Source organism: Mesocricetus auratus, unplaced genomic scaffold, assembly GCF_017639785.1.
Source record: "Mesocricetus auratus isolate SY011 unplaced genomic scaffold, BCM_Maur_2.0 Super-Scaffold_100011, whole genome shotgun sequence".
NCBI classification, from domain to species: Eukaryota; Metazoa; Chordata; class Mammalia; order Rodentia; family Cricetidae; genus Mesocricetus; species Mesocricetus auratus.
The window spans coordinates 44,937,718-44,961,276 of record NW_024429195.1 but is presented as its reverse complement, the minus strand read 5'-3'; the positions used below and the strand labels follow the sequence as shown (position 1 = coordinate 44,961,276).

Genomic DNA, 23,559 nt, shown 5'->3' with positions numbered 1-23,559 from the left:
GCCTGGTTCACAAACCTGTAACCCCAGCTACCAGTCCAGCTGGGGCAGACACAGTGAGGCCAAGGCCAGCCTGGGCCATGGGGTGAATTCAAGGCCCAGCTCAGTGCCATGCAAAGACCTGGTCTCACCGGGAGAGATAGATGGCTCAGGGCTTGAGACCACTTATTGCTCTTGCAAAGGACCAGGTCCAGTTCCCAGCCCCCACACATGGTGGTTCACAAACACCTGTAACTCCAGTTCCAGGGGATCCATGTCTTTTTTTTTTTTTTTTTTAACCTCAAGAAGGCAGCAGGCATGTACACCATGCAGATGAATACATGCAGACAAAACACTCAAACACATAAAATAAGAATAAATCTTTAAAAAGGAAAAGTGCACAGCAGTAAAAACCTTAGCAGTATGCCCGAGGTCCTGGGTACAATCCCCAGCATCAAAAGCAAACAAATAAACGGCAGCGTTGAGAACTTTGTAGTGAACTAAACCACCGTCCTTCCTGTCCCTGGCACAAGAATGCCAAGACCAGGGCTGGAGAGATGGCTCAGAGGTTAAGAGCACTGACTGCTCTTCCAGAGGTCCTGAGTTCAATTCCCAGCAACCATATGGTGGCTCACAGCCATCTATGATGAGATCTGGTGCCCTCTTCTGGTGTGCAGAGAGACATGGAGGCAGGATATTGTATTCATAATAAATAAATAAATAAAATAAATCTTAAAAAAAAAAAAGAGCCGCGCGTTGGTGGCACACGCCTTTAATCCCAGCACTCGGGAGGCAGAGGCAGGCGGATCTCTGTGAGTTCGAGGCCAGCCTGGTCTACAGAGTGAGTACCAGGACAGCCTCCAAAGCCACAGAGAAACCCTGTCTCGAAAAAACCAAAAAAAAAAAAACAAAAACAAAAACAAAAACAAAAAAGAATGCCAAGACCTGCCTCACAGCCACCCAGGAAACCCAGGCCCAGCTACCCACACCCATTTCAGGGTCACACGCCAGTTCAGAGAGCATGCTGTAGCCATCAGCGGATGGGCCCACATCTTCCAGACAGTTCTAGCGTACAGCAATAATATGAAATCCCAACTACAGGGGTAACACTGCAGGGGACGCTCCAGGGAAGATGTGGGGTCCAAATGTCACAGAATGGAAGCAGAATCAGACTCCGTCACGGGAACAAGACAGAGTGTAAGGAACTTAAGGAACGGTGTAATCGAGTGAGTGACATGGGGACTGGGGCGATGGCCTACTGGGGAAAGTGCTTACCGCACACGCCTGGCATGTGTACACGCATCCACTTACACAGTTTTTCAAATTTCAAAAATAGTTAAGTCCAATATTATGCCAATGAGAAAAACTCTACTTTATTACATAACTATTTAACAACTTTACCCACGAGTATATGACTTCATAATAAACTAAAAAGAAAAAACAGATTCAAGAGTTGAAGAGGTTTAGAAATAACTTTTTATAAGGAAATCCAGATCTAAAAATAAATATTCCCACCACGTCCAAAAACCTATTTGGTCTCCGCTACCTCTTCTTCGACTTCCCCGCACTCAAAGCGCACGAAGTCAACTACAGACACGCCCTGGGGCTGCACATACTGTCCCAGAGTGATGGAAGGGTCCAGCAGGTACGGCTGGGACAGCATTCTGGTCTCAGTCTCTCCTCCAGGCTCATCATCCAGGGAGCCAACAGAGAGCGGGGCCATGCCCACCACATGCTGCCCCAGGCGGCGGCCCACGTCCTTCAGGTTTGCACTCTGCTCACAGGCCTGGCAAACGACCAGGGCCCCGTACTTCCCCAGCACCAGGTTGTGCAGCGAGGGGCTCTGCATTACTCCGTGCACGTAAGAGCCGACATAGAACCCAGACGGCACCATCACCCAGGCAGCTCGCCTAAGAATCATGTTCTCTCCCAGTTTCCCTACAAGAGAGCAAAAACAAGAAACAATGACCACTGGATTTCGAGGACCGTGGTGGCACCAATGAGGCCAAGTGTGCCCGGTGACCTTCTGTACGTGAGTACCTCTGCCATGAGACAAAAGACACAAGCCTCAGCTTGTGTTTAAGAAGGACGGGAGGAGGGAGAAGGGCAAAGTCCCTAGAGGAGCGCTCTAGTTAAGACGAGGCCACCGGCCTCTTCCTGGCTCTGTGACCTCCCGCACTTACCAACTGCCCGTGCCTTAGTTTCCTCATCTATATCATGGTAACGATACTGTGTGCCTTCCAGAGTAACTGCGAGAAACAAAGAAGGCGGCACATGCACGGAGCATGTGTTATGTGGCTCATGCTTTTCAGGCACTCAGAACGTGGCTATTCTCGTCAGGCTACACCAAGGCTTGCAGAATTCAAGTGACACACCCACCTGTATGTGGCAGGGTTGGAATTACAGCTCAAAGTGGACCCCAAAGCAGTTAAGTGAATTTTCTCCCCACCAAATCACTCTCCGAAAACACAACCACAGCAGATACACACAACTCCTGTCACCAACGGTGCCTGGGAAAGGCCTATAAGGAAAAGTCCCAGGAAATCCAAACTCCAGCCACCTGACAGTTTCAACTTCTGCACATCAAAAGTACAAAGATAACATGCTCAAAACCTCTAGAGAACCAAAAGCAGATTCTAGTTTTCTCCTTTTCCTCCTGGGATCCCCTTCCAAGAAAAGCCGGAATAAAAAACAGGAAGGGATGGAGGCTAGGCAGCAGGGTCTGATGAAGATGCAAGGTTAGCCACACTTACAGCTGGAGGTCATAAAGAGAATGATGCAGAAATCAATATGGAAAAAGCTCAGAACTCTACCCAACAGTTAATTATCAGAAGCTGATAACACCAAAACCCCTATTTCTCTCAGGATTTCTTAACACAGCTGTTGGCCTGGCTGCTCACCCATGACTCACTAGACAGAACTGTGAGGTTTCTTTGTAAAAGCAGAACCGTGCCTTGACTAGAAGCTGCAGATGACAAGAAAATTCCCAGAAATTACAACCCTGCTTGCCTCCCTCCCTCCATCAGGACACTTGGAAAGACAGCAAGAACCCCCCTGAAGCCCCCAGTGACCAGGGTATGGTTCCCCCAAAGTGGCTTCTACAGACATGTGATATGCCTTCATAAATTCACAATATAATTCCTAAAATAGACAACCTCAAATTTTCTTTAGGAAAAAGATTTATTTTTATTATGTGTAGGTGTTTTACTGCAGGTGCATGCAGTGCCCTTGGAAGTCAGAATCCCTCAGAATTAGAGTCCAGATGGTCGCTAGCCACCAAGCTGGTGCTGGGAATCAAAGCAGGGTCCTCTGGAAGAACAGCCCGGCTCTTAACTGCTGAACTGTCTTCCAACCCCTTAAATTTTCTTTTCCACCTTCATTGTACTTTTCCCTTCACTTGGAAGTTGAAGAGCCATCTTTGTGTAGTCAGCACATTGATGAAATAATTTTAACTAGTTGCAAACCATTAAGAACCATGAGGGTTAGTTTATAAACGTAAATTCCTTTATGTAATTCAGGATTTTTTGTTTTGTTTTTGTTTTTCAAGACAGGGTTTCTCTGTATTGTTTTGGAGGCTGTCCTGGAACTCGCTCTGCAGACCAGGCTGGCCTCAAACTCACAGAGATCCGCCTGCCTCTGCCTCCAAAGTGCTGGGATTAAAGACGTGCATAATTCAGGATTTTGAGTGTACCAGAACTACAGTTTCCTCGATATACTAACCAGTTAGCGCTTGGGGATGATGACTCCTTTGGGTTTTCGGGGTGTCTGTGCACCCATCCTCACATACTGGTGCCCTTAGAGGTGCATGAGTTTGTAATTCTCTCTTTTTTATTTACTATTGAGAATCCCATACATGTACATGACCTATCTCTACCATATTCACTCCTACCACTTGTCTCCAACTCCTGAGCTCAGGTCACAATTATCGAATGAAATTTGGAAGGGTACCAAAGATACCAGGAAAACCAGACTTTAACTTCCCCTTTCCAGAACCCTCAGATACTCACCAATCGCTAAGGCCAGGTGATCCTTGAGAGAGTCTTCTCTGTTTGGCCCAGCTGCAAGTTCAGAGAGCTCAGAGGAGTTCAGGAAGCCCTGAGTACAGGAGACAAGTGTGAGCTGGCACTGTGTGCCAGAACCAAACAGCTAAGAGGACCATCTATATAAATAGATGGAGCTTCCATTAAGCCAAGGACGTTAAAAATCGATAGCATCATCATGCTTGTAAGTCATTCTACTACTGCACTGCCCCCAACTCCATTCCGCTCTCATCCTTAGCCTGCCGCCTTAGGATTTCCTAGAAACTGGGACCAGGATCTTACACAATCATTAAACAGCAACACTAAACCGGGCGTTAGTGGCGCACGCCTTTAATACCAGCACTTGGGAGGCAGATCTCTGTGAGTTCTAGGCCAGCCTGGTCTACAGAGTGAGTTCCAGGACAAGCTCCAAAGCAATAACAGAGAAACCCTGTCTCGGGAAAAAAAAAATCAACACTAGTGGGTTGGGGGGGTTTGCCAGGAACTCGTTTGATACATGAGCAGGAAGGAATTGGGCAATTTCCAGCTGAGCACTTAGCCCTTGACGTCGAAGTTCTAGGGCTGGTGACCTGAGGACACACCTTTTTCATTACTGTTTTTGGGGGACAGGGTCACATTCTGTAATCCCAAAAAGCTTGTAACTCACATTGTAGCCCAGGCTGACCTCAAACTCCTGGAAATCTTCCTGCCTCTGCCTCCCAAGGGCTGGGATTACAGATGTGCATCACAACCAGCTTGTTAATAAGCATTCAAAGATACAAAAGTATGAAAAATTTAAAAGCACATATACACAAGATTATTCATTGAGCAATTATTTCTAATCATTGAGTGTTGGCAATAGCCTAAATGCCCAAGCACAGGAGACCGGCTGAATAATCCATGGTATATCCACACAACAGAATACTATGTAGCTAGAAAAAAAGACAAACAATAGTGGAACATGCCTTAATCCCAGCATGACGCGGCGGCAGCAAGATGAGAAACTGCTGGCTATCAGAGGCTACACACTGTGGCTAATGATGGCCAAGCCTTCTCGAGACTCTGTCTCAAACAGAGGAAGATCCTTATGAACTCCTGAGAACTGTTTCCATGACAGACATCAAATGAAAAAACAAGTCAACATGTCACCATCTATACTGGAAACAAATGTACATTGACCTTTTTTTTTTTTTTGGTTTTTCGAGACAGAGTTTATCTGTATTGTTTTGGAGGCTGTCCTAGAACTTGATCTGTAGACTAGGCTGGCCTCAAACTCACAGAGATCCACCTGCCTCTGCCTCCTGAGTTCTGGGATTAAAGGCATGCGCCACCAACACCCAGCTGACACTTACTTTTGTAACAATAAATACTTAGAAGTCAAACCATGATCCAATGAGTGTGCTTATCTACAGAATAGGTAAGAATGGGGTTTGGGGAAGCTGGAGCAACGGCTCAGTGGTTAAGAGCACTAGCTGCTCTTGCAGAGGACCCAGGTTCAATTCCCAGCACCCATACAGCAGCTCACAACTGTAAATTCAGTTCCAAGGGACCCAGTGCCCTTCCTGGCCTCTGAGTGCACGGCACATATGTAAGGCAGTATATGGGTAGAACATTCATACACATAAAAATAAAATCTTGAAAAGAATGGGATTCAAGACTGGAGAGATGGCTCAGAGGTTAAGAGCACAACTGCTCTTCCAGAGGACCTGAATTCAGTTCCCAGCACCCATATCAGGCATCTCACAATCATCTGTAAATCCAGCTCCAAGCCATCTAACATCATCTTCTGACCTAAATATAAACTTTATGTAAGAAAAAATAATGAGCTTCAAAAGGGAGTAAGAGGGGGCCAGTGAGAAGGCTCAGCGGGTAAAGGGATTAGGTGCCAAGCCAGACCACCTGACCTGTCACAGAACCAACATGCGGCAGACAGAACAACAGAGTCCTGCCAGGACGACCGACACACACACACACACACACACACACACACACACACACACACACACACCGTAATAAAAACAATGTAATAAAAAGATCTTTAAACCAGAAAGAATAAGATTCTCTTATCTTTTTTTGGAGAGTTCCTTTAAAGACTATTGATCCTTCATGTGATACTCTCAATTAAGATTCTGTGGTTTCTGGCTAGTTGGAGCTGAAGAATCAGCTTGTGATTAACAGGAGACCAGAGTCACTACCAAGAAAGCTGTGCTTTATGGGGACAGTCGATGCTGTCTGGCCAGGACTGAGAAGTGAGCTGTGATTAGTAAGAGATGAGCATCGCTGAGTTAAACCTGGGAAGGGCTTCCTCAGGGGCATCAAGAAAGGCATCAAGAGTTGGATCCCCAGCCCCCGAATAAAAGAGATGGCCACCCCAAAAAGGACAGATGTAGTGTGACGTCTTACTCTTTTGACTCTTTGGAGTCTTTTGGCTTCTGGGGGAGCCCTTCATACAGTTCCCAAATAAATCACACATGAAGGCTTATTCTTAGTTTGGAATGTCCGACCTTAGCTTGGCTTGTTTCTTGCCAGCTTTAACTTAAATTATCCCATCTACCTTTGGCCTCAGGGCTTTTATCTTTCTCTATTCCTGTATGCCTTCTATTTCCTTCTTATTCCGTGTCTGTCTGGATGTGTAGCTGGGTGGCTGGTCCCTGAAGTCCTCCTCCTTCCTCTCTCACTCACAATCCCTTTTCCCAGATTTCTCCTCATCTTTATCCTCTCTGCCTGCCAGCCCCTCCTATTCCTCTCTCCTGCCTCGCTATTGGCCGTTCAGCTCTTTATTAGACCACCAGGTGTTTTAGACAGGCACAGTAACCCAGCTTCACAGAGTTAAACAAATGCAGCATAAACAAAAGTCACACACCTTAAAGTAATATTCCCTGACAGACCCCTAAGGTAGGGACCACAGCAAGCTGGAGACAACCTTCAAACTCACTTTAGTGTACGTGGAGAGTTGATTCTCTAGGCTCTGACAGTGGGACATGGTTCCCAGGGCAACTTGCTGGACCAATTGTTGAAATTTTACATTTCTAGAGACAAAATCTGTCTCACAGTTTACCTGTGGGAACAAATGGATATTGCTGTATGAGCTGTTTACTGATAGTTTCTAAAACAGTTGGAGACTAAGCCAGGGCATTGACAGGACGAGCTGCAGACTCAACAGAAACAAATGGCCTCAGGTGTTAAAGCTACAGCTCCCTACTTCTGGTGAGACAGAAACCAGGGAAGTGACTGTTGCCAGGGCAGGCAGTGGGCAACAACCTGTATACCCCGGAGGGTCCCAGAACACCCTGACTCACCAGTTCACCACTTGCCTATATAACACACCATAACCATTTTATTCATTAACCCCTCAACTCCAAACCTTTTTTGTTTTGTGAAAGGGACTCAGCTGGCCTTGAACTCAGTAAGTAGCTGTGGATGACCCTGAAGTGATCTTCCTGCCTCTACCGCCCAAGTGCTAGAAGTACCCACCATTCCCACTCTCCAACCACTGTTAGCATCGCTTGTTTATCTCTTCCTTACTGCAGCCTTCTCTGCATCTGCTTTTTCATGGTCCTCCGGCCTCCTCCAAGTCCATACTTACCATCAACACACAGAGGAGCAGTTAATATGATTGCTGACTTTACAAATCATCTTCATTTCTTATCTTGTTTTAGGGGTCAGGATTTCACTTTGTAACTTAGCTGCCCTCAAACCCACAGTAATCCTCCTGCCTCAGCCTCCCAAGTGTCGAGACGACAGGCGAGAGCCACCACACCCTGCTGCCAGTTTCTAATCTACCTGCTCCAGGCAACAAGGCTACACTGGATTTACACTTAGGAGGAAGGATTAGGTTGCTAGGCAACTGTAAATGTCCACACTTAAACCCAGGCCCTGAGAACTGAACTCTAAACACAACCTGGTCTCAAACAGATTCCTTAAGCAGTAAGGGTCTGCCGCACACCTTACACTTCCAGACAAGCTGTCTCTAGGATACGGCTTCCCCAACAACTCACCTCTACTAACACAGCTGTGTTTCCCTCCTGCAGCAGCCCAACCAAGCCTTCTTTAGTCTTCCTCCCATGGAGCTTAGCCGCTTTGCTCCAGCCTTCCTTCTGGGCCTGCTCGTGCAGCCAGGCCTCTGCCTGCAAATGGAAAAGGAAGAGGAAAAAGCCAGTCACAGAAATTAGAAATATATCAAAATGTGCCAGGCAGACAGTGGGCCTCTGTGAATTCCAGGGGAGCCTGGTCTACAAAGTCAGTCCAGGACGGCCAAGGCTACAAAGAGAAACCCCCTTTTGAAAAACAAAAACATCCAAGTCAACCAAATCTTTCTGCACTTCCACGTTCTATAACAGAAACTACTCTACTACTAAACGCTCTACACCAGGCACTGTATATAGCTGGCCTCTGTATAATTTTCACCACCCCACTATGGAACAGATGGTAGTGTTCTCATACAGACAACACTGACACAACTCTAAAGGAGTAATTGCAACGTACAAAGTTAATGTGTATGTGAGAGAGAGGGCCTCCAGCGTCTAACTTCAAAATTTACACAAATACTGATCTGCAAGCAGCAGCAAATGCCTCTAACATGGGATACAGTTAATTCTGGGAGTCTGGGTCCACTGAAGACGAAATCGAAGGGGGAAGCTATCGTTTCGGTCAAATTCTTCTCTTTGGGTTCTGTCGTTAAGGGCAGTGGGTAGGAGGATAGGTCTAAGCTCCCCCAGAGCGGCCCCGGAAGAAAAGTCCGAGGTCGAGCCTGCTGTAGCTCCAGGTGGGACAGTACCTCCTCCCACCTGTTTGAGATCACCGCCACAAGTCTCCAGAGCTTTCTTGCAGTTGACAAAGGAGTAGCCCGTTTTCCGCCGCAGCTTCATAAGGAGCTCCTTGCTGGAGGCAGAAGATGACAGCGAGGGGCCCGCGTGAAGCGTGTGCCATGGCTGGGACGGCTGCAGCAGGGCAGATCTGGCCTGGAGGGAGTGAGGAGAGAGGGATGAGCAGTCGGGAGCGGCCGCAGCTAGACAGAAGGCGAGGGAGCAAGTACGCAGGGCCAGACCTCGGGGACAGTGGGAGAGCAGAGTGGGAAGGTGCCGAACCCGGGTCGGGAGAAGGAAGGGCGCGCTCACGGCATCCGGGAGCGCAGCTTAAGCCTCGGACCAGGAGTCCTCACCGAGCGGCCGGTGCACACGACCGAGAAGAAGCGCAGCGACCGCAGCAGCAACATTCTCTCCAGCAGCCCCGACACGCCTGTCCGCTCGCCCGCCCTCCGGCGCTCGGGTGAGACGACGGCCTACGGCGTGGCGCGAGGGCCAAAACTCCTCCCGGAACATGTCAAGCGAGGATGCTGCCACCTGCCGGCCGGAGGAATATATCGCCTCTTTGGCTCGGCTTTTTAAAACATGTCACCAAAGACTTGGCCCTCCGTGAGTAAAACAGAAAAAACGGCACAATAGCGTTGTCACAAAGTAACAACACAAGACACGTAGGTAATGTTTTATGTTTCTTTATTTCAAGTGTACTTCCACATTCGGCATTCATTTATGACTCAGGACAAACCGGAGGTAGGTAGGTAAGTGGGTGGGTGGGTGGGTAGGTAGGTGGGTGGGTGGGTGGGCTCAGGAAACCGTCCAAGGTCTCCTGGAGAGGTGAAGTGGAGGTCCTTCAACAAAATGAATAAATAACTACTGAATTGGCAAAAATATATGCTGAACACCTGTGAGCCCAGAGCTGCGGCCAGTTTCAGAGGTTAGTGACGAATAAACCACAGCCCAGCCCTCCGAGGTTATCTATTGGTGAGGAAGTAAGAATCGGGTAAGACAAGATAAGGTCCCAAAGGCGGAAATCACATCCAAACAGAAGAGTCAGGAAAAGGAGGGTTTTTCTGTGTTTGGTTTTCCAGAAGAGTGAATTTTAGGGGAATTCATCAGAAGATGGGAGAAGCAAGGGAATGCTGCTATAGAGTTAGAGGAAGGGAACAAAGAGTAGGACTTTGGCAATTTGGCTAAAAGAGCCATACAAAAGGAGTAGGAAATGAAATACAAAGTAGTTTGTGAGCACGCCGGTGTAGCCTGAGTACCAAGCGGAGACATTCCTTCTTGCAGTAGAAGCTAAATCCAGCAGGTTTTGGAAGGCTGCAAGAATTTGAAGAATTGTTTGGGGGTTAAGAGAGTGCTGGTTGGACACACCAGAGACAACTGGGTGCCTAAACAGTAAGTGGAAAGAGCCCAACCCAGACTGCCCCTGAGGGAAGAGACGAGAGGGTAAAACAACTTAGGAAGGGAAAACTGAACTTGGAAGAGGTCAGAAGAACCTAGAACTCAATCCAGAGTTGGGTACAACATGATATTCTGTGATCAGGCCTGAACTTTGCAAAGGATGAAGAAGCCACAGCTCAAAAGGGACAGCTCTGGTGCTGGTCCCCAGGCTCAGGAAGATTTGTCTTAGAGTCTTATTACACCAGGCAAGATTCAGGTGCTCTGAGGTGTCTTGGTACCAGCTCCCCCTCGATAGCTACGTGTTTGGGGGTGCAAAGACATGATTAATGTTCTATTTTTCCCTAAAAATGTTAAAGAATGTTTTTTGTTTTGATTTTGTTTTTGGGGGGTTGGTCTCAATGTATATAGTTCTGAGCACTAGGATTAAAGGCATGTGCCACCACCCCTGACCAAGAAGGTGCTTTTTTTTTTTAAAGTTCATTCTGAAGCCAGGGTGGTGATAGAAAAACCTTTAACCACAGCCCTCAGGAGGCAGAGGCAGACGGATCTCTGAGTTCAAGGCCAGCCTGGTCTACAGAGTTCCAGAATAGCCAAGGCTACACAGAGAAACCCTGTCTCCAAAAACAAACAGACAGAAGAGTCCATTCTGTTTAAAGAACTGGAGTGGTCAGTGACAGCCTCTCTTCAGCCAGTGTTCAAACCCTGTTTCCTCCCTTTCTCCTAAATACTCTGAAGGGTTCTGCTATTTTTTTAACAAGTGGTTCCCCTCCAGCACCTACCCAAGAATATCTAGGGGAACAAACTGGAAGAGGGTAGAAAGAAAACAGGCAATCCATCATTTTCTTCAGTCCTGATGTTTATGGCTCTGGAGCTAGGCCGTTCCGCCTCTGAGACAGGGGCTGAGGTGAACAGAAGGGGTGATGTCCGGCAGGTCTCACTTCCCTGTGTCTGGCCCGATAGATGTTGACATTGGCGTCCTCATCCCGCTGGGCCAGCTGCACTTGGAAGGACTGCGTCAGGAAGTGCTGAAAGAAACTCTCTGTCCCATGCTCCTCTCTCATCTTGGAAGCCAGATAGATGGTGCCATGGGGCCCACACAGGTGTTGGAGGGTCCCCAACAGCAGTGGGAAGGTAGGTTCCAGGTACACGATATCTGCCCCCAGCACTAAGTCATAGTTTCCAGGAAAGCCATGCTGGTCAATTCCCCAGGACAAGGCACACACCTTCACCCGGCCTCCAGATGGCACATTAGCGTGGACATTCTCCTGAATCTGCTCTAGGGCCAGTGGTAAATCAGTGATGGTAACATCCCCCCCTGAGGGAGAGTAAGGAGGAGAAATTCAAGTCAGAGGGACCACGAAAGGGCTCACGACTCCTGCCTGGAGGGTCCAGAGACCTCATGTCTGGCAGCCCAAAGTCCACACTTTGACTTTTCGTTGCCCTAACCTCAGACTCACCCATGCCACTCTCAGAAGTTACTCTACATTCTACAACATCAACATTCTCCCCGAGCTAATCTTCAACCTCTCTGCCCAACACACAACAACCAGATGTCAGCAAAAGCCGGGGCAAGACCAAGCCGGGGATGAGCTGTGCACCCCCACCCACCTACCCACCCAGACTCAGAAGACGCGACCTCAGCTGAGCCCTAAAAGACGAGGACAAGTTAGTCAGGTGAGGCTTCCCAAGCAGAGAACAGAGTACAAGGGCCTGGCAGGCAAAGGGCATGGCATAGTTAAGGAAGGCTATGGCCTAGAAGAGTAGATCTCAATCTGTGGGTCCCAACTCCCACACGACCATAGGAAAACACAGAGATTTACATTGTGATTCATAACAGCAGCAAATTACAGCTAGGAAGCAGCAACAAAAATTGTTTTCTTTCTTTCTTTTTTTCTTTTTATGATTTTTTCGAAACAGGGTTTCTCTGTGGCTCTGGAGGCTGTCCTGGAACTAGCTCTTGTAGACCTGGCTGGTCTCGAACTCACAGAGATCCACCTGCCCCTACCTCCCGAGTGCTAGGATTAAAGGCATGCGCCACCACCGCCTGGCTACAAAAATTGTTTTATGGTTGGGGGTGTCAGCACAACACGTATCAAAGGGTCAAAGCCTTAGGAAGACTGATAACCAGTGTTCTAAAATGTCAAGACCCAAAACAAGGACTATGACATGCTGAGGAAAGTCAGGATTGAGAAAGTGTGGTCACATGCTAAGCAAGCACTCTGCCACAGAGCTATATTCCCAATTCAGCAAATAGGTTTTAAGAGTCCAATCTGGGGTAAAGATCAGATTGGTATTACAGGATACTTTACTCACATAACAAACATGTGTACCAGCACTCGGGAGGCAGAGGCAGGCGGATCTCTGTGAGTTCGAAGCCAGCCTGGTCTACAGAGTGAGTTCCAGGACATCAAGGGCTACACAGAGAAGCCCTGTCTGGAAAACAACAACAACAAAAACAGTGGCAAGAAAAGATGACAGGACCAAAAGAAATGAAATATCCTAGCATGGTGGTACCTGTCTATAATCATAGCACTTGGGAAGCAGAGGCAGGAAAGGAAGAGTCTTAGTCCTAAACTATCTGGGGCTACGTGGTAAGACACATGGTCAACAAACTAAAAATCAACAGGGCCTGGTGGCTCACACCTATAATCCCAGCCCTTGGGAAGTAAAGGCCAGAAGATGAGGAGTTTAAGGTCAGCCAGGGTTACGTTGGACCTTGTCTCAAAAAAAAAAAAAAAAAGACATACACTACATCAAAGAATAATATGTGCTGCAGTGAGGCCCAAGCAGGGAAAAGGTATGAGTTCCTTGAGGGTGCAGACATGGAGCACACATTTAATGGGATGGCTTGGGAAATCCTCCCTAAACATTACTGGGGAAAGCCTGAAGGCAGGCAGGGATGGAGCAGACCACGTGACTCTCCCTGGCTAAAGTCTACCAAATACCAGATCAGCAAGTACAGAGGGCCTGAGGCAGAGCTGTGCCTGGGAGTTGTGAAGCTGGAGCAGCAGGAACAAGCAGCAGCAGGAGCAGAGTGGGAGGGCCGAGGGGCCAGACCCTGTGACAAGGAAAGGTGAGGAGAGCTTTAAGTGGAAGACTTCATACACTGACTCAGGGCTTATGAGATGAGGCGCACTTTGATTGCTGTGATTTAAAAAACAGAAAAAAAAAAAAAAACCAAGCAGGCTGGAGAGACGGCTCAGCAGTTATGAGCACTTGTTGCTCTTGCAAAGGACCCGGGTTTGGCTTCCATCATATGACCCACATGGTGGCTCACAACCTTCTGTAACTCTAGTTCCAGGGGATCCAGCACCTTCTGACCTCTTCAGGCACCAGGATTGCATGTGGCGCACGCGCGCGCACGCACACACACACACACACACACACACACACCAAAACAAAAAACCTGCAGCAGGGCAAGGACAGAAACAGGAGGGTTAGTCAGGAGGCGACTGCAGTGACCAGGGGAAAGATGATGTTGGTTAGAAATCCGGTAGTGACAATGACTAAGAAGTAATCAAATCCTGAATATAGTCTGAGGGTACTGTCAATGTCAACAAACTGAGTCTCTCTCTCTCTCTCTCTCTCTCTCTCTCTCTCTCTCTCTCTCTCTCTCTCTCTCTCTCTCTCCATCTCTCAGACACACACACACACACACACACACACACACAGAGAGAGAGAGAGAGAGAGAGAGAGAGATTTTATTTTAATTAAGGATGGGTTTTTTGAACATTTGGCCATTATGTAAATGAAGAGGGCTTCAGGAGAGGAAGGCTTGGAAATAAAAGCATGATTTCATTTGTGATCAAAGTTCGAAATGTCATTCAAACATACTGAAAGGCAGTGGGTTATGTAAACAAGTCTTGATATAGAAACGAGAGAGTCCTTGTCCTTACCATGAAAAGGACACTCAAAGTCACAAAACTATGGAACTTCTCAGGAGGGAGGATAGCCAGAAGAAATAAGGGGTCAAAAGGTCTACTCCTGAATTCTGGGACACTCAAAGTTTCTGTTGTAAGGATGAAAAGGAATCAATAAAAAAGAATGGGAAAGTGTGCCGTGTGCCAGCAATGTAGCTGGAAGACAGAAGTGTGTTGGCCCAGAAAGCACTTTTCAAGGAGAGAACAGTACCCTTGTCAAATGCTGAGTCAACTGGAGGGGGCTAGGAACTGACCCCGAGTTCAAAACATGGATTAGGAGTGAAGCTCACAACCCCAGCTAGAGACATGGAGGGAGTGAAAGCCTAAAAAAACAGCAGGAGAGGAACTACAGTGACATTAACATCTGGATGTACTCTCTCCCAATCGGAGAACTAACTCAGGAGATGTAGGATTAGCCACTACCCTCCCCCACAACAGGAATTTCAGCGTAGCTATGCACACACACACACACACACACACACACACACACATAGTGTGTGTGTGTGTGTGTGTGTGTGTATCATCAGATAAGGGTAATAATTGCAGAGGAGACAGCCACAGTTGAAGAACAGGAAGGTAAAGAAACAGATGTCTAGGAGAGTGGAAGAATACATGGGCAAAGGAAATTTGATGAGCTAGCTGCATTGCACAAGGACCCACCCGAGCTCAGGGAAAACCAGTCTAAAATGAGTCTAATGAGCACAGTGGCACTCAGCTGAGTACTAAGAGAGCCGAAGCCATCCTGGGCTGGGGGTGGTGGAGAGGAAGGCACCTTCCCTTAGAAGAGCCGCTGGAGCCCAAAAGAATACGTTTGTGTTAACCAGGCAATAAAACCTTTTCAAGCAGAAAGTGCACCCCCATGAAGTCCCTAAGGAAGGTGACATCAAAGCAGGTTTGAAGAATGGACAGAAGGGTAATAGCCCAAGGACAGCAGGCACAGGAGACAGACAGAAAGAGGCTAGAGAGGGAGGTAGGACATTGGCGGCCAGGTTAAAAGGGTCACTTTTATGCTGAAGGAAGGATCAGTAGCCGATTTGGAGGGCGGTGGGGTGGGCTGTGATGATGACAGCCACATTTTGAAAAAGCCATTCTGATGGCAGGGTGGTGTGCGTGAGCCAGGGTCTAGGTGGGGACCAGAACTCAAAGCAAGAGGACCAAGCAGTGTGACTGTTTATTATAGTCTGAACCAGTGATGGTGGTGGCTCAGGCTGGGGAGCCAGAGTGGAGTGGAGGAAACACATGGAAACCCAAGAGATTTGTAGGAAGGAACTGAAACCCACAGGGCATGAAGGGCCTGAGGAACGAAAGCAGGGGCATGACAAAGCAAAGGTGATGTCTAGGTTCCACACTGGGAACAGAGCCCGAGGGGGGGGGAGGATGATGGATGGACGGTGGGGGAGGGACCGGGATGGGGATGGGACACGGGGACGGGGGGGATGGGGGGACATGACACACGGGGGGCATGTTTGGTGGGGGAAGATGACTGGGTCAGTCTGTGAGTGCTAACCTTTGCTACCTGGAAGCACGAAGCTACTTAAGAAAATCAGGGCAAGAAGTGGTAGTGGGCTAACTAAATATGGGGGGGACAGGGACTAGGCAGCTGTGCAGGTATTAAGACTGCAGGGGCAGCTGATCTCTGGGATACAAAGTGAGAGAATAGAAGACTACACCCAGACCTCAGACTCGGACTCGGCAACTAAGCAGGGCACAAAAAAGCACTTACTGGCCAGACAGTATTCTCTCTCTCTCTCTCTCTCTCTCTCTCTCTCTCTCTCTCTCTCTCTCTCTCTCTCTCTCTCTCTCTAACACACGCGCGCGCGCGCACACACACACACACACACACACACTCACACACTTTTGCCTTGCCTCCCTCCCTTCCTACCTGAGACAGGGGCGTATGCTGTAGCCCAGGCTGGCCCTTGACCTTCCAGCCTCCTGAGTGCTGGCATCACAGGTATGAAACCCTACACTTGGCTTCTTTCTCTTTAATATAGCCTTCTGACCCCCATCCACCGCCCTCCTGAACCCCTCATCTGTCAGAGCTCCCCTTGGTGGACCCCTCAGCGGCCAAGGTAGCTCTGGCCAGAGCACACCCATGCCACACACGCCTCGCTAGCATCCAGTATGTGCCATAGCATCTTCTCACATTGTCCCGCACTAGACTAGACGTTCCTTGGAAAGAGGAGATCCTTCTTATTCCATATCAAATCCTCGGGCCCCCAGCAAGACTCCTGGCATACAGAGGGCTTAGAACACTTGTTGACTGAAGGAATCGAAGAATTGATGTCTGCATCTGCAAAGACTTATGTGACCCAGCTCTGTCCCTACGAACAAGGACATCCCTGCTTGCATGACTTAGACCATAATAAGGTAAGGAACTTCTTAAGTTCCTGGCTCTTTATAAAATTGAACCACAATTTCCCTGACTTTTTCCTTGCCCAAGTCTTAGCTGATTAATTATCCACTACATCTAAAATGAATATGTACAATCATCACACCCCCTACAGCTAAAATGAGCATGTACAATCATCACACCCTAGCCTTCTAAAATTCATAACCTCGTGTCTTCTAGCAAGGCTGTACGCAGTATGGTGGCACACACCTGTAATCTCAGCACTTGGGAAATTAAGGCAAGAGAACCAGGAATTTAAGGCTAATCTCTACATAATGTGCTTTTGGCCAGTCTGGGCAACAAGAGAGCCTGTCTCAGCCCGACCACCCTCCACCCCACTCTCTCACAAAAAGGGGGGGAGAGGGAGAGAGGGAGAAAGAGAAAGAAGGAAGGAAGGGAGGGAGGGAAGGAGAGAGGGAGGGAGGGAGAGAGAGAGAGAGAGAGAGAGAGAGAGAGAGAGAGAGAGAGAGAGAGAGAGAGAGAGAGAGAGAGAGAGAGAGAGAGAGAGAGAGAGAACGAACCCAAGAGACTCTATCACAATGAAGCTACGAAGCTGTGGTGAGGTTTAATGCCCAAAGTCTCTTCTCTCCCTTCAGAACCCACAGAAATGCATTTCTACGGCAGAACGTCTCCAGCACTTTTCATGGAATCCCTATCTGATTCGTTTTACCCATCCTGGATGTTATGAACTCCAATTCGCGCTGTCTGCCTCACAGAATAGTAGGGATTTGTTAAAACGGAAGAACTGAGCAGAGTTCAAAAAGCCCTGCCCACCCCCAAGGAGTCCACGTATTAACTCCTCCACACTCCCGCTCCCCCTCCCCTCCTCCCGAAATGCCAGCTCACACACCCTGCAGCGCAGCCAAGATTCCCACGATGCCCGTCCCAGCGCCCAGTTCGATCACCTTCTTGCCTCGAAAATCCACATTCTGACTCTCGAAATAGTGACACAGGCTCAGAGCCTACGAGGGAGGGAGGAAAGAAAAGAGAAAGAGGGACATTGTCACAGCGATGGCTCCATATGGGAGAGGCGGGGTCCGGGGACTGGACCTCCCAGGGACCCCCACTTAGGGCTGCCCCTTCCTCACCGCCTCCCACACGCGTGCCGCCACCCCAAGGCGGGACCCAAAGTTTTGCGTGATGCTCAGCTCGTGCCCACAGAAGCAGAACCGGCTGCTCTCCGGGTAAGAGTCGGTGAAGAGCCGGATCTCCCGTGGGAACACGGATTCGGGCTCAGGATTCGGGCTGGAGCTGGCCATCAGGCAAAGCGAGCACCCCAGCACCTCGTCCGGCGCTCGGATCCGACTCCCCAGCTGGATCGACACTGGGGAGACTGGGGGCCGTCAACCATATGGGCTGCTCCCAGGCACCGGCCCCGCCTCCCCAGATCGCCCTCCTTCCTCCAGCTGGACTTCCTGGAGACGGATGGGGACGACCCCCCGAACTCGGGTCCCTGGCGCAGGGACAGGACCCACGCAGCGCCACACATGTCAGACCTGGATGACTTGGTTTGAGACCACCAGGAGGGAGAAGAAATAAACGATGCTTGCATGAACTGTCAGAGGCGAGTCCCTCCCATCCCGCTCACCTGTGGGGCGCACAGGTGCCTGTAGGCATCTGGGAGCCAGGGCGATGCAAGTGCGAGCCAAGGGGAAAAGCGGGGTGCCAGAAGCTGGCCTTCCTGCAGGCTCAGAAACCAGTAGCGCGCTTGCTCTCCCGCGCCGACTCCCTTCGGGGTCCACCCGTCACGGTTCAGTAGATCGTCCTGTTTCCTTAAGAGGCGGGGCCTGCTGGCAGGTCCGGGTTACGTCATCAACGTGCGCCAGAAGTCTTGGAGCTCCACGTGGATACGGAGGCATCATGGCGGGAACCGAGGCCTCCCAGCCGCAGAAGCGCTACTACCGACAGCGGGCCCACTCCAACCCCATGGCGGACCACACGCTGTGCTAGTGAGCGAGCCGGGCGGGCTCCGGGAGGGCGGGCGAGCCGGGTGGGGAGCGCCGTGCTGGCACCAGAGCTAGGACCCGAGATGGACCTGGGAGGATGGTCGGGATGACACGTCAGTTGAGGTTGGGTTAGACTTAGCAGAAGGCGGAGTTGACTGGCTGGGAGGGGTCGTGGTGTTGTAGACCAAGTCTGGGGCGGACTTGCCTACCACATCTGAGAAGAGGAAAAAGATGATTGCTGAAATTAAAATGAAGATGCAAAGCATTTGCCATTTCCATTTTCCGATTTTTAAATTTTGTTTTGGTTTTTCGAGACAGGGTTTCTCTGTGTAACCTGCCCTGGCTGTCCTGGAGCTAGCTCTGTAGACCAGGCTGGCCTCGGACTCAGAGATCCGCCTGCTTCTGTGCCCCGAGTGCTGAGATTAAAGGCGTGACTCACCACACAGGGCTCCCATTTGGGTTTTCTTTTCTTTTTCTCTTTTGTGTTTTTGTTTTTGTATTTCGAGACAGGGTTTCTCTATATTGTTTTGGAGGCTGTCCTGGAACTCGATCTTGTAGACCAGGCTGGTCTCGAACTCACAGAGATCCTCCTGCCTCTGCCTCCTGAGTGCTGGGATTAAAGGCGTGCGCCACCAACGCCCAGCTCCATTTGGGTTTTCTTAATTTATTAAAAAGATAGACATATATACACTCCTGGCTACTCCTGGCTTCATTCTCTGCACAGAAAACACACCAACAAAGTAGTGTCACAATGCCTCAGGCAGTCAGTCTCTGGGAGAAAGAACTTGAGGAACTCCCTGACACATCAGTACCCAGAAGTAGACTTTGGCAAGTCAGCTGTCATACCCTCATGAAGGGACCATGATTCACACCCTGGGAGCCAGGGGACTTTCCTTCATGCCTTCTGGACGCCACATGGCCCACGACTCTAGACTTTTTTTTTTTTTTTTTTTTTTTTTTTGGGAAATCTGCCATCCCCTCCTAGTCATACACAAGCAAGTTTGCAATGGCGTATCCAACAGTCTCTTATGTCTCATTTCTTCTTTCCAACAGCCCTGTGAAGCCAGAGGAGATGGACTGGTCTGAGCTTTACCCAGAGTTCTTTGCTCCCCTTACTCAGAATAAGAGCCATGACGATCCAAAGGATGCCAAAGAAAAGCAAGCTGGGACCCAAGTGGAGTTTGCAGACATAGGTTGTGGCTATGGTGGTCTGTTAGGTAACGTGCTGGCCCTTTTCCTGGGACAAGGAGAGGCCTGGGTTCTGCTAACTCGGCAGGTCAGAGTCAGGGTTAATGGACTTTTCCTCCGACGACCAGACAGCAGTGACATCAGTGCCCGAGACTCTGCGTCTGTGTCCTTTGCCCTGGAGAAGGGAGGGGGCTGCCTCAAATGCATCTTAGAACCTGGGTGGTTCTGTCTGGCTCCAGTCCCTCCATGAGCCATTTCACCTGCCCCGTGCTGGGTCAGTGAACCGGTGAGCCCACGCGTCAGAGATCAGCCACTATGGCCACTGACCCAGAACTGTCTTTGTCAGGGATTCCACAGTTTCCCCCTTCCTCACCAGAACACATTCTGCCACACTCGCTGGGGTTTGGGCCTCCACTCTCTCGTGTTTTGGGGGTTCCTGTTATTTTGTTTTCCAGACAATGCATGTCAAAGCACTCTCCCATGTTTCAGCATTCCCCTATTGACAGATTACGGTGTTAACAGTATAACAGGGAAAGAGCATGGTAGAGACTGAAGTGTTGCCTTGTGCCCGAGCTTTCTCCCTTGTTAGTTCTGTGATCTTGAGTGTTTTGACCCTCAATGTCCCCACCTTCACAGTCTACCACAGAGTGAAAAAACAGAACAACAAAAAGCCAGTTGGTGGTGGCACACACCTTTAATCCCAGCACTTGTGAGGCAGAGGTAGACAGATCTCTATTGTGAGTTGGAGGCCAGCCTGATCTACAAAACTACACAGAGAAACCCTGTCTCAAAAAAAACAAGCAAAAAATTTTATAAATTTGGCTTTGTTATGAAAATTCTAAAGCAGCTTTGGAGTCACATATCAGATATTTACATTACAACTCAGTAGCAAAATTACAATTATGAAGTAGTAATGGAATAGTTTTATGGTTGGATTGCCACACTATGAGGAACTGTATTAAAGGGTCTCTGCATCAGGAAGGTTGAGAACCATTGCTCTAAAACAAATGCAAACTGTATCTGTAGTTTCTGTCCGTTTCTTCTAGTCTGTATGACAGATCTTTTTGATGTCGGTTTCATTTATTTATTTATTTTGAGATAGGGTCTCACTCACTATGTAGCCCTGTCTGGTCTGGTACTTGCTATATAGAGTAGGCTGGCTTTGAACTCAGATCCTGCCTGCCTCTGTCCCCCTTCCCTATTTCCAATGCTTAGGATTAAAGACATGAGCCACCACACCCTGCTCCTGCGACACAATGTGGCAGCTTTGTGTCTTCTGCCCTGCAGAGAACTCTGCAGGTATGGCATCTCTGTCCCACCCCTGACTTAGATGTCTACAGACAGAAACTTGCTTTCCATGTTAACCGCTTTGTACTTCCTCAAATACGACACTGATCCCATTGTGTTCTGTCCCCAGTGGCACTGTCACCACTCTTCCCGGATACCCTGATTCTGGGTCTAGAGATTCGGGTAAAGGTGTCTGACTATGTACAAGACAGGATTCGGGCCCTGCGTGCGGCTCCCGGAGGTGGATTCCAGAACATCGCCTGTCTCCGCAGTAACGCCATGAAGCACCTTCCTAACTTCTTCCGCAAGGGCCAGGTGGAGCCTGGGGAGCCCCCCGGTGGGTAGACTGGTGGGGCTGCTGGGGAGCCAGGCACTCACAAGCCATCCTATCGGTGCCCATCTGTTCCACAGCTGACGAAGCTATTCTTCCTCTTCCCCGACCCGCATTTTAAGCGAACGAAACATAAATGGCGAATCATCAGCCCCACACTCCTGGCAGAATATGCCTACGTGCTGAGAGTTGGGGTGAGTTGGAATGGAAGGTGGTGTCAGTGGCCTACCTGGGGACTTCACCAAGAAGTAATGGGGGGCCCTTAGGCACTCAGACTGTCAGGCTCATCACCCCCTTGCTCAGTCGCCTGCAGCCATATGTGATAGAGTGATGTCGCTCCACAGGGACTGGTGTACACCATCACCGATGTGCTGGAGCTGCACCAATGGATGTGCACCCATTTTGAAGAGCACCCACTGTTTGAGCGTGTGCCCCTGGAAGAGCTGGTAAGTAGGATGCCTGAGGGAGATCCCAAGAATCCAGTCCTATTCAGAGTGGTCCTATAGTCTTTGAACTTAGCTCAGGACCAGGAGAGTGAGAGTCTGGAGACCAGGGCAGTTTGAAAGGTGGGCAGGGACATGTGGACCCTCTTTCTGCAGAGTGAAGATCCCATTGTGGAGCACCTAGGCACTTCATCTGAGGAAGGAAAGAAAGTTCTACGCAACGGAGGGAAGAATTTCCCAGCCATCTTCCGAAGAATCCAGGATCCCATCCTCCAGGCAGTGACCCCCAACACCACCCTGCCTGACCACTGACTTCTCGCCCTGCCCTTCTAGTGACTGGAAAAAAAGATCAGGATCAACTCCCCTTCCCAGACCTGGTGGGACTGAGGCCATGATCTCCTTCCAGAAGCCGGTGCAGCTCGTGTTCTTACCCATCGCTGACTCTTACTGCCTTCTTGCCCTTCCACAGAAGAAAGCAAAAGAAGCTGACTGAGAAGGTCAAAGGACCTTGGACCAGAGGGTGTGTGTGGAGGACTGTGGGGATTTTGTTCTCCCTCCTCCTTGTGGGTCTCTCCTCAGCTGGAATGAAGAGTGCAAAGCCCGATGTCTGAGCTGCCTGGGTGCTTGGCTCAGGTCCCTGTCTCCCATGTCGTCTGTCCCGTGTCTCCCCCTCCCCCATTGTGTTTACTCTGCAGTCCTGGGGATAAAGTGTGTGCCCACGTGCCCATGCTGCTATTTCCCAGAGAGGCTGGGGTGTGTGTCACGCGCCTCCCCCATGTTCTCCCCACTTACAATCTGACCCCAGCCATCCCTGCTGCTGTTATTGTTGTCTCTGTAGTATTGGAGAACAAGAGGGTAGAGACCCTTGCCTTTGCCATGTTGACCTTTGATTCCAGAACTTCAAAGTTGGCTGACTGGCATGGTACCTGATGGGGCGAGGGAGGCAAGGAGGAGGGGGAAAGGCAGAGGAGCAGGGAGCTCAACTAGGAAAAATTTTTAATTATTTGTATGTGTATGAGTGTTTGCCTACATATAGGTATGTGTACCACACTTGTGCCTGGGCCCTTGGGGCCAGAAAAGGGAGTTGGGTCTCCTGGAACTGGAGTTACATATGCTTGTGAGCTGCCACGTGGGTACTGGGAACTGAACCCTGCTTCTCTGTAAGAGCAGCTGGTGCTCTTTACTGAGAGCCAAAGCCGACCCCTGCTTCTCTGTAAGAGCAGCTGGTCCTCTTAACTGCTGATCATCACTCCGGCCCCAGAACTGTAGGATTCTGTGGCTCAGAGCAATCAGTGGCTGCTGACCACAAAGGTCCCCAAAAGGTTGAGTGAGCTTGGGGTTCAGGGGATGCTGAGCATCCTCTCCAAACTTCTCTACTTTGCAAAAATGAAAGAAAACCTTAGTATTATTACTGGGTTTTCAAGACAGTTTTTCTGTGTATCTCTTGCTGTCCTGGAGCTCGATCTGTAGAACAGGCTGACCTTGAACTCAGAGATCCACGAGTGCTGGGATAAAGGTGCGCCAGCACCGCCTGGCGTGTATTATTACTAACATTTCTTTGTGTATAGGAGGTGAGGGTGTGTAACACCACCGCCTGGTGTGTATTATTATTACTAACATTTCTTCGTGTGTAGGAGGTGAGGGTGTGCACAGCACATGTATAGTGAGTGGTGAGAAGACAATCCAATAGCATCAGTTCTCATGTTTACTATGTGTGTGTTCTGGGATTAAACTCAGGTCATCAGGTTTTGTGTCCAGTACATTTACTTGCTGAGCAATCTTACTGCCCCCCCCTTTTTTTTTTTTTTTTTTTTTTTTTTGGTTTTTTTCGAGGCAGGGTTTCTCTGTATT

The 23,559-nt window shown here is 49.2% G+C and overlaps 3 protein-coding genes across 3 annotated transcripts; 1 reads left to right on the top strand and 2 right to left on the bottom strand.

The window, feature by feature from the left end:
* Window positions 1-1,324: 1,324 nt before the first annotated feature.
* Window positions 1,325-9,303, bottom strand: Tsfm (Ts translation elongation factor, mitochondrial). Its single transcript, XM_013120273.3, has 6 exons — window positions 9,157-9,303; window positions 8,783-8,956; window positions 7,994-8,122; window positions 6,931-7,053; window positions 3,984-4,071; window positions 1,325-1,914 (listed from the first exon to the last, which is right to left on the bottom strand). Exons 1-6 carry the CDS (start codon window positions 9,208-9,210, stop codon window positions 1,505-1,507), a joined length of 978 nt encoding a protein of 325 aa, XP_012975727.1. The 5' UTR covers window positions 9,211-9,303; the 3' UTR covers window positions 1,325-1,504.
* A 170-nt stretch (window positions 9,304-9,473) lies between these two features.
* On the bottom strand, window positions 9,474-17,772 carry Eef1akmt3 (EEF1A lysine methyltransferase 3). Its single transcript, XM_005079835.4, has 3 exons — window positions 17,602-17,772; window positions 17,364-17,475; window positions 9,474-11,516 (listed from the first exon to the last, which is right to left on the bottom strand). Exons 1-3 carry the CDS (start codon window positions 17,770-17,772, stop codon window positions 11,059-11,061), a joined length of 741 nt encoding a protein of 246 aa, XP_005079892.1. The 3' UTR covers window positions 9,474-11,058.
* Window positions 17,773-17,982: 210 nt separating this feature from the next.
* Window positions 17,983-23,452, top strand: Mettl1 (methyltransferase like 1). The gene is made up of 6 exons (XM_021232790.2): window positions 17,983-18,462; window positions 19,513-19,676; window positions 21,065-21,249; window positions 21,346-21,459; window positions 21,610-21,711; window positions 21,865-23,452. The coding sequence occupies exons 1-6, from the start codon at window positions 18,146-18,148 to the stop codon at window positions 22,018-22,020; spliced, it is 1,038 nt and encodes a 345-aa protein (XP_021088449.1). The 5' UTR covers window positions 17,983-18,145; the 3' UTR covers window positions 22,021-23,452.
* Window positions 23,453-23,559: the final 107 nt, after the last annotated feature.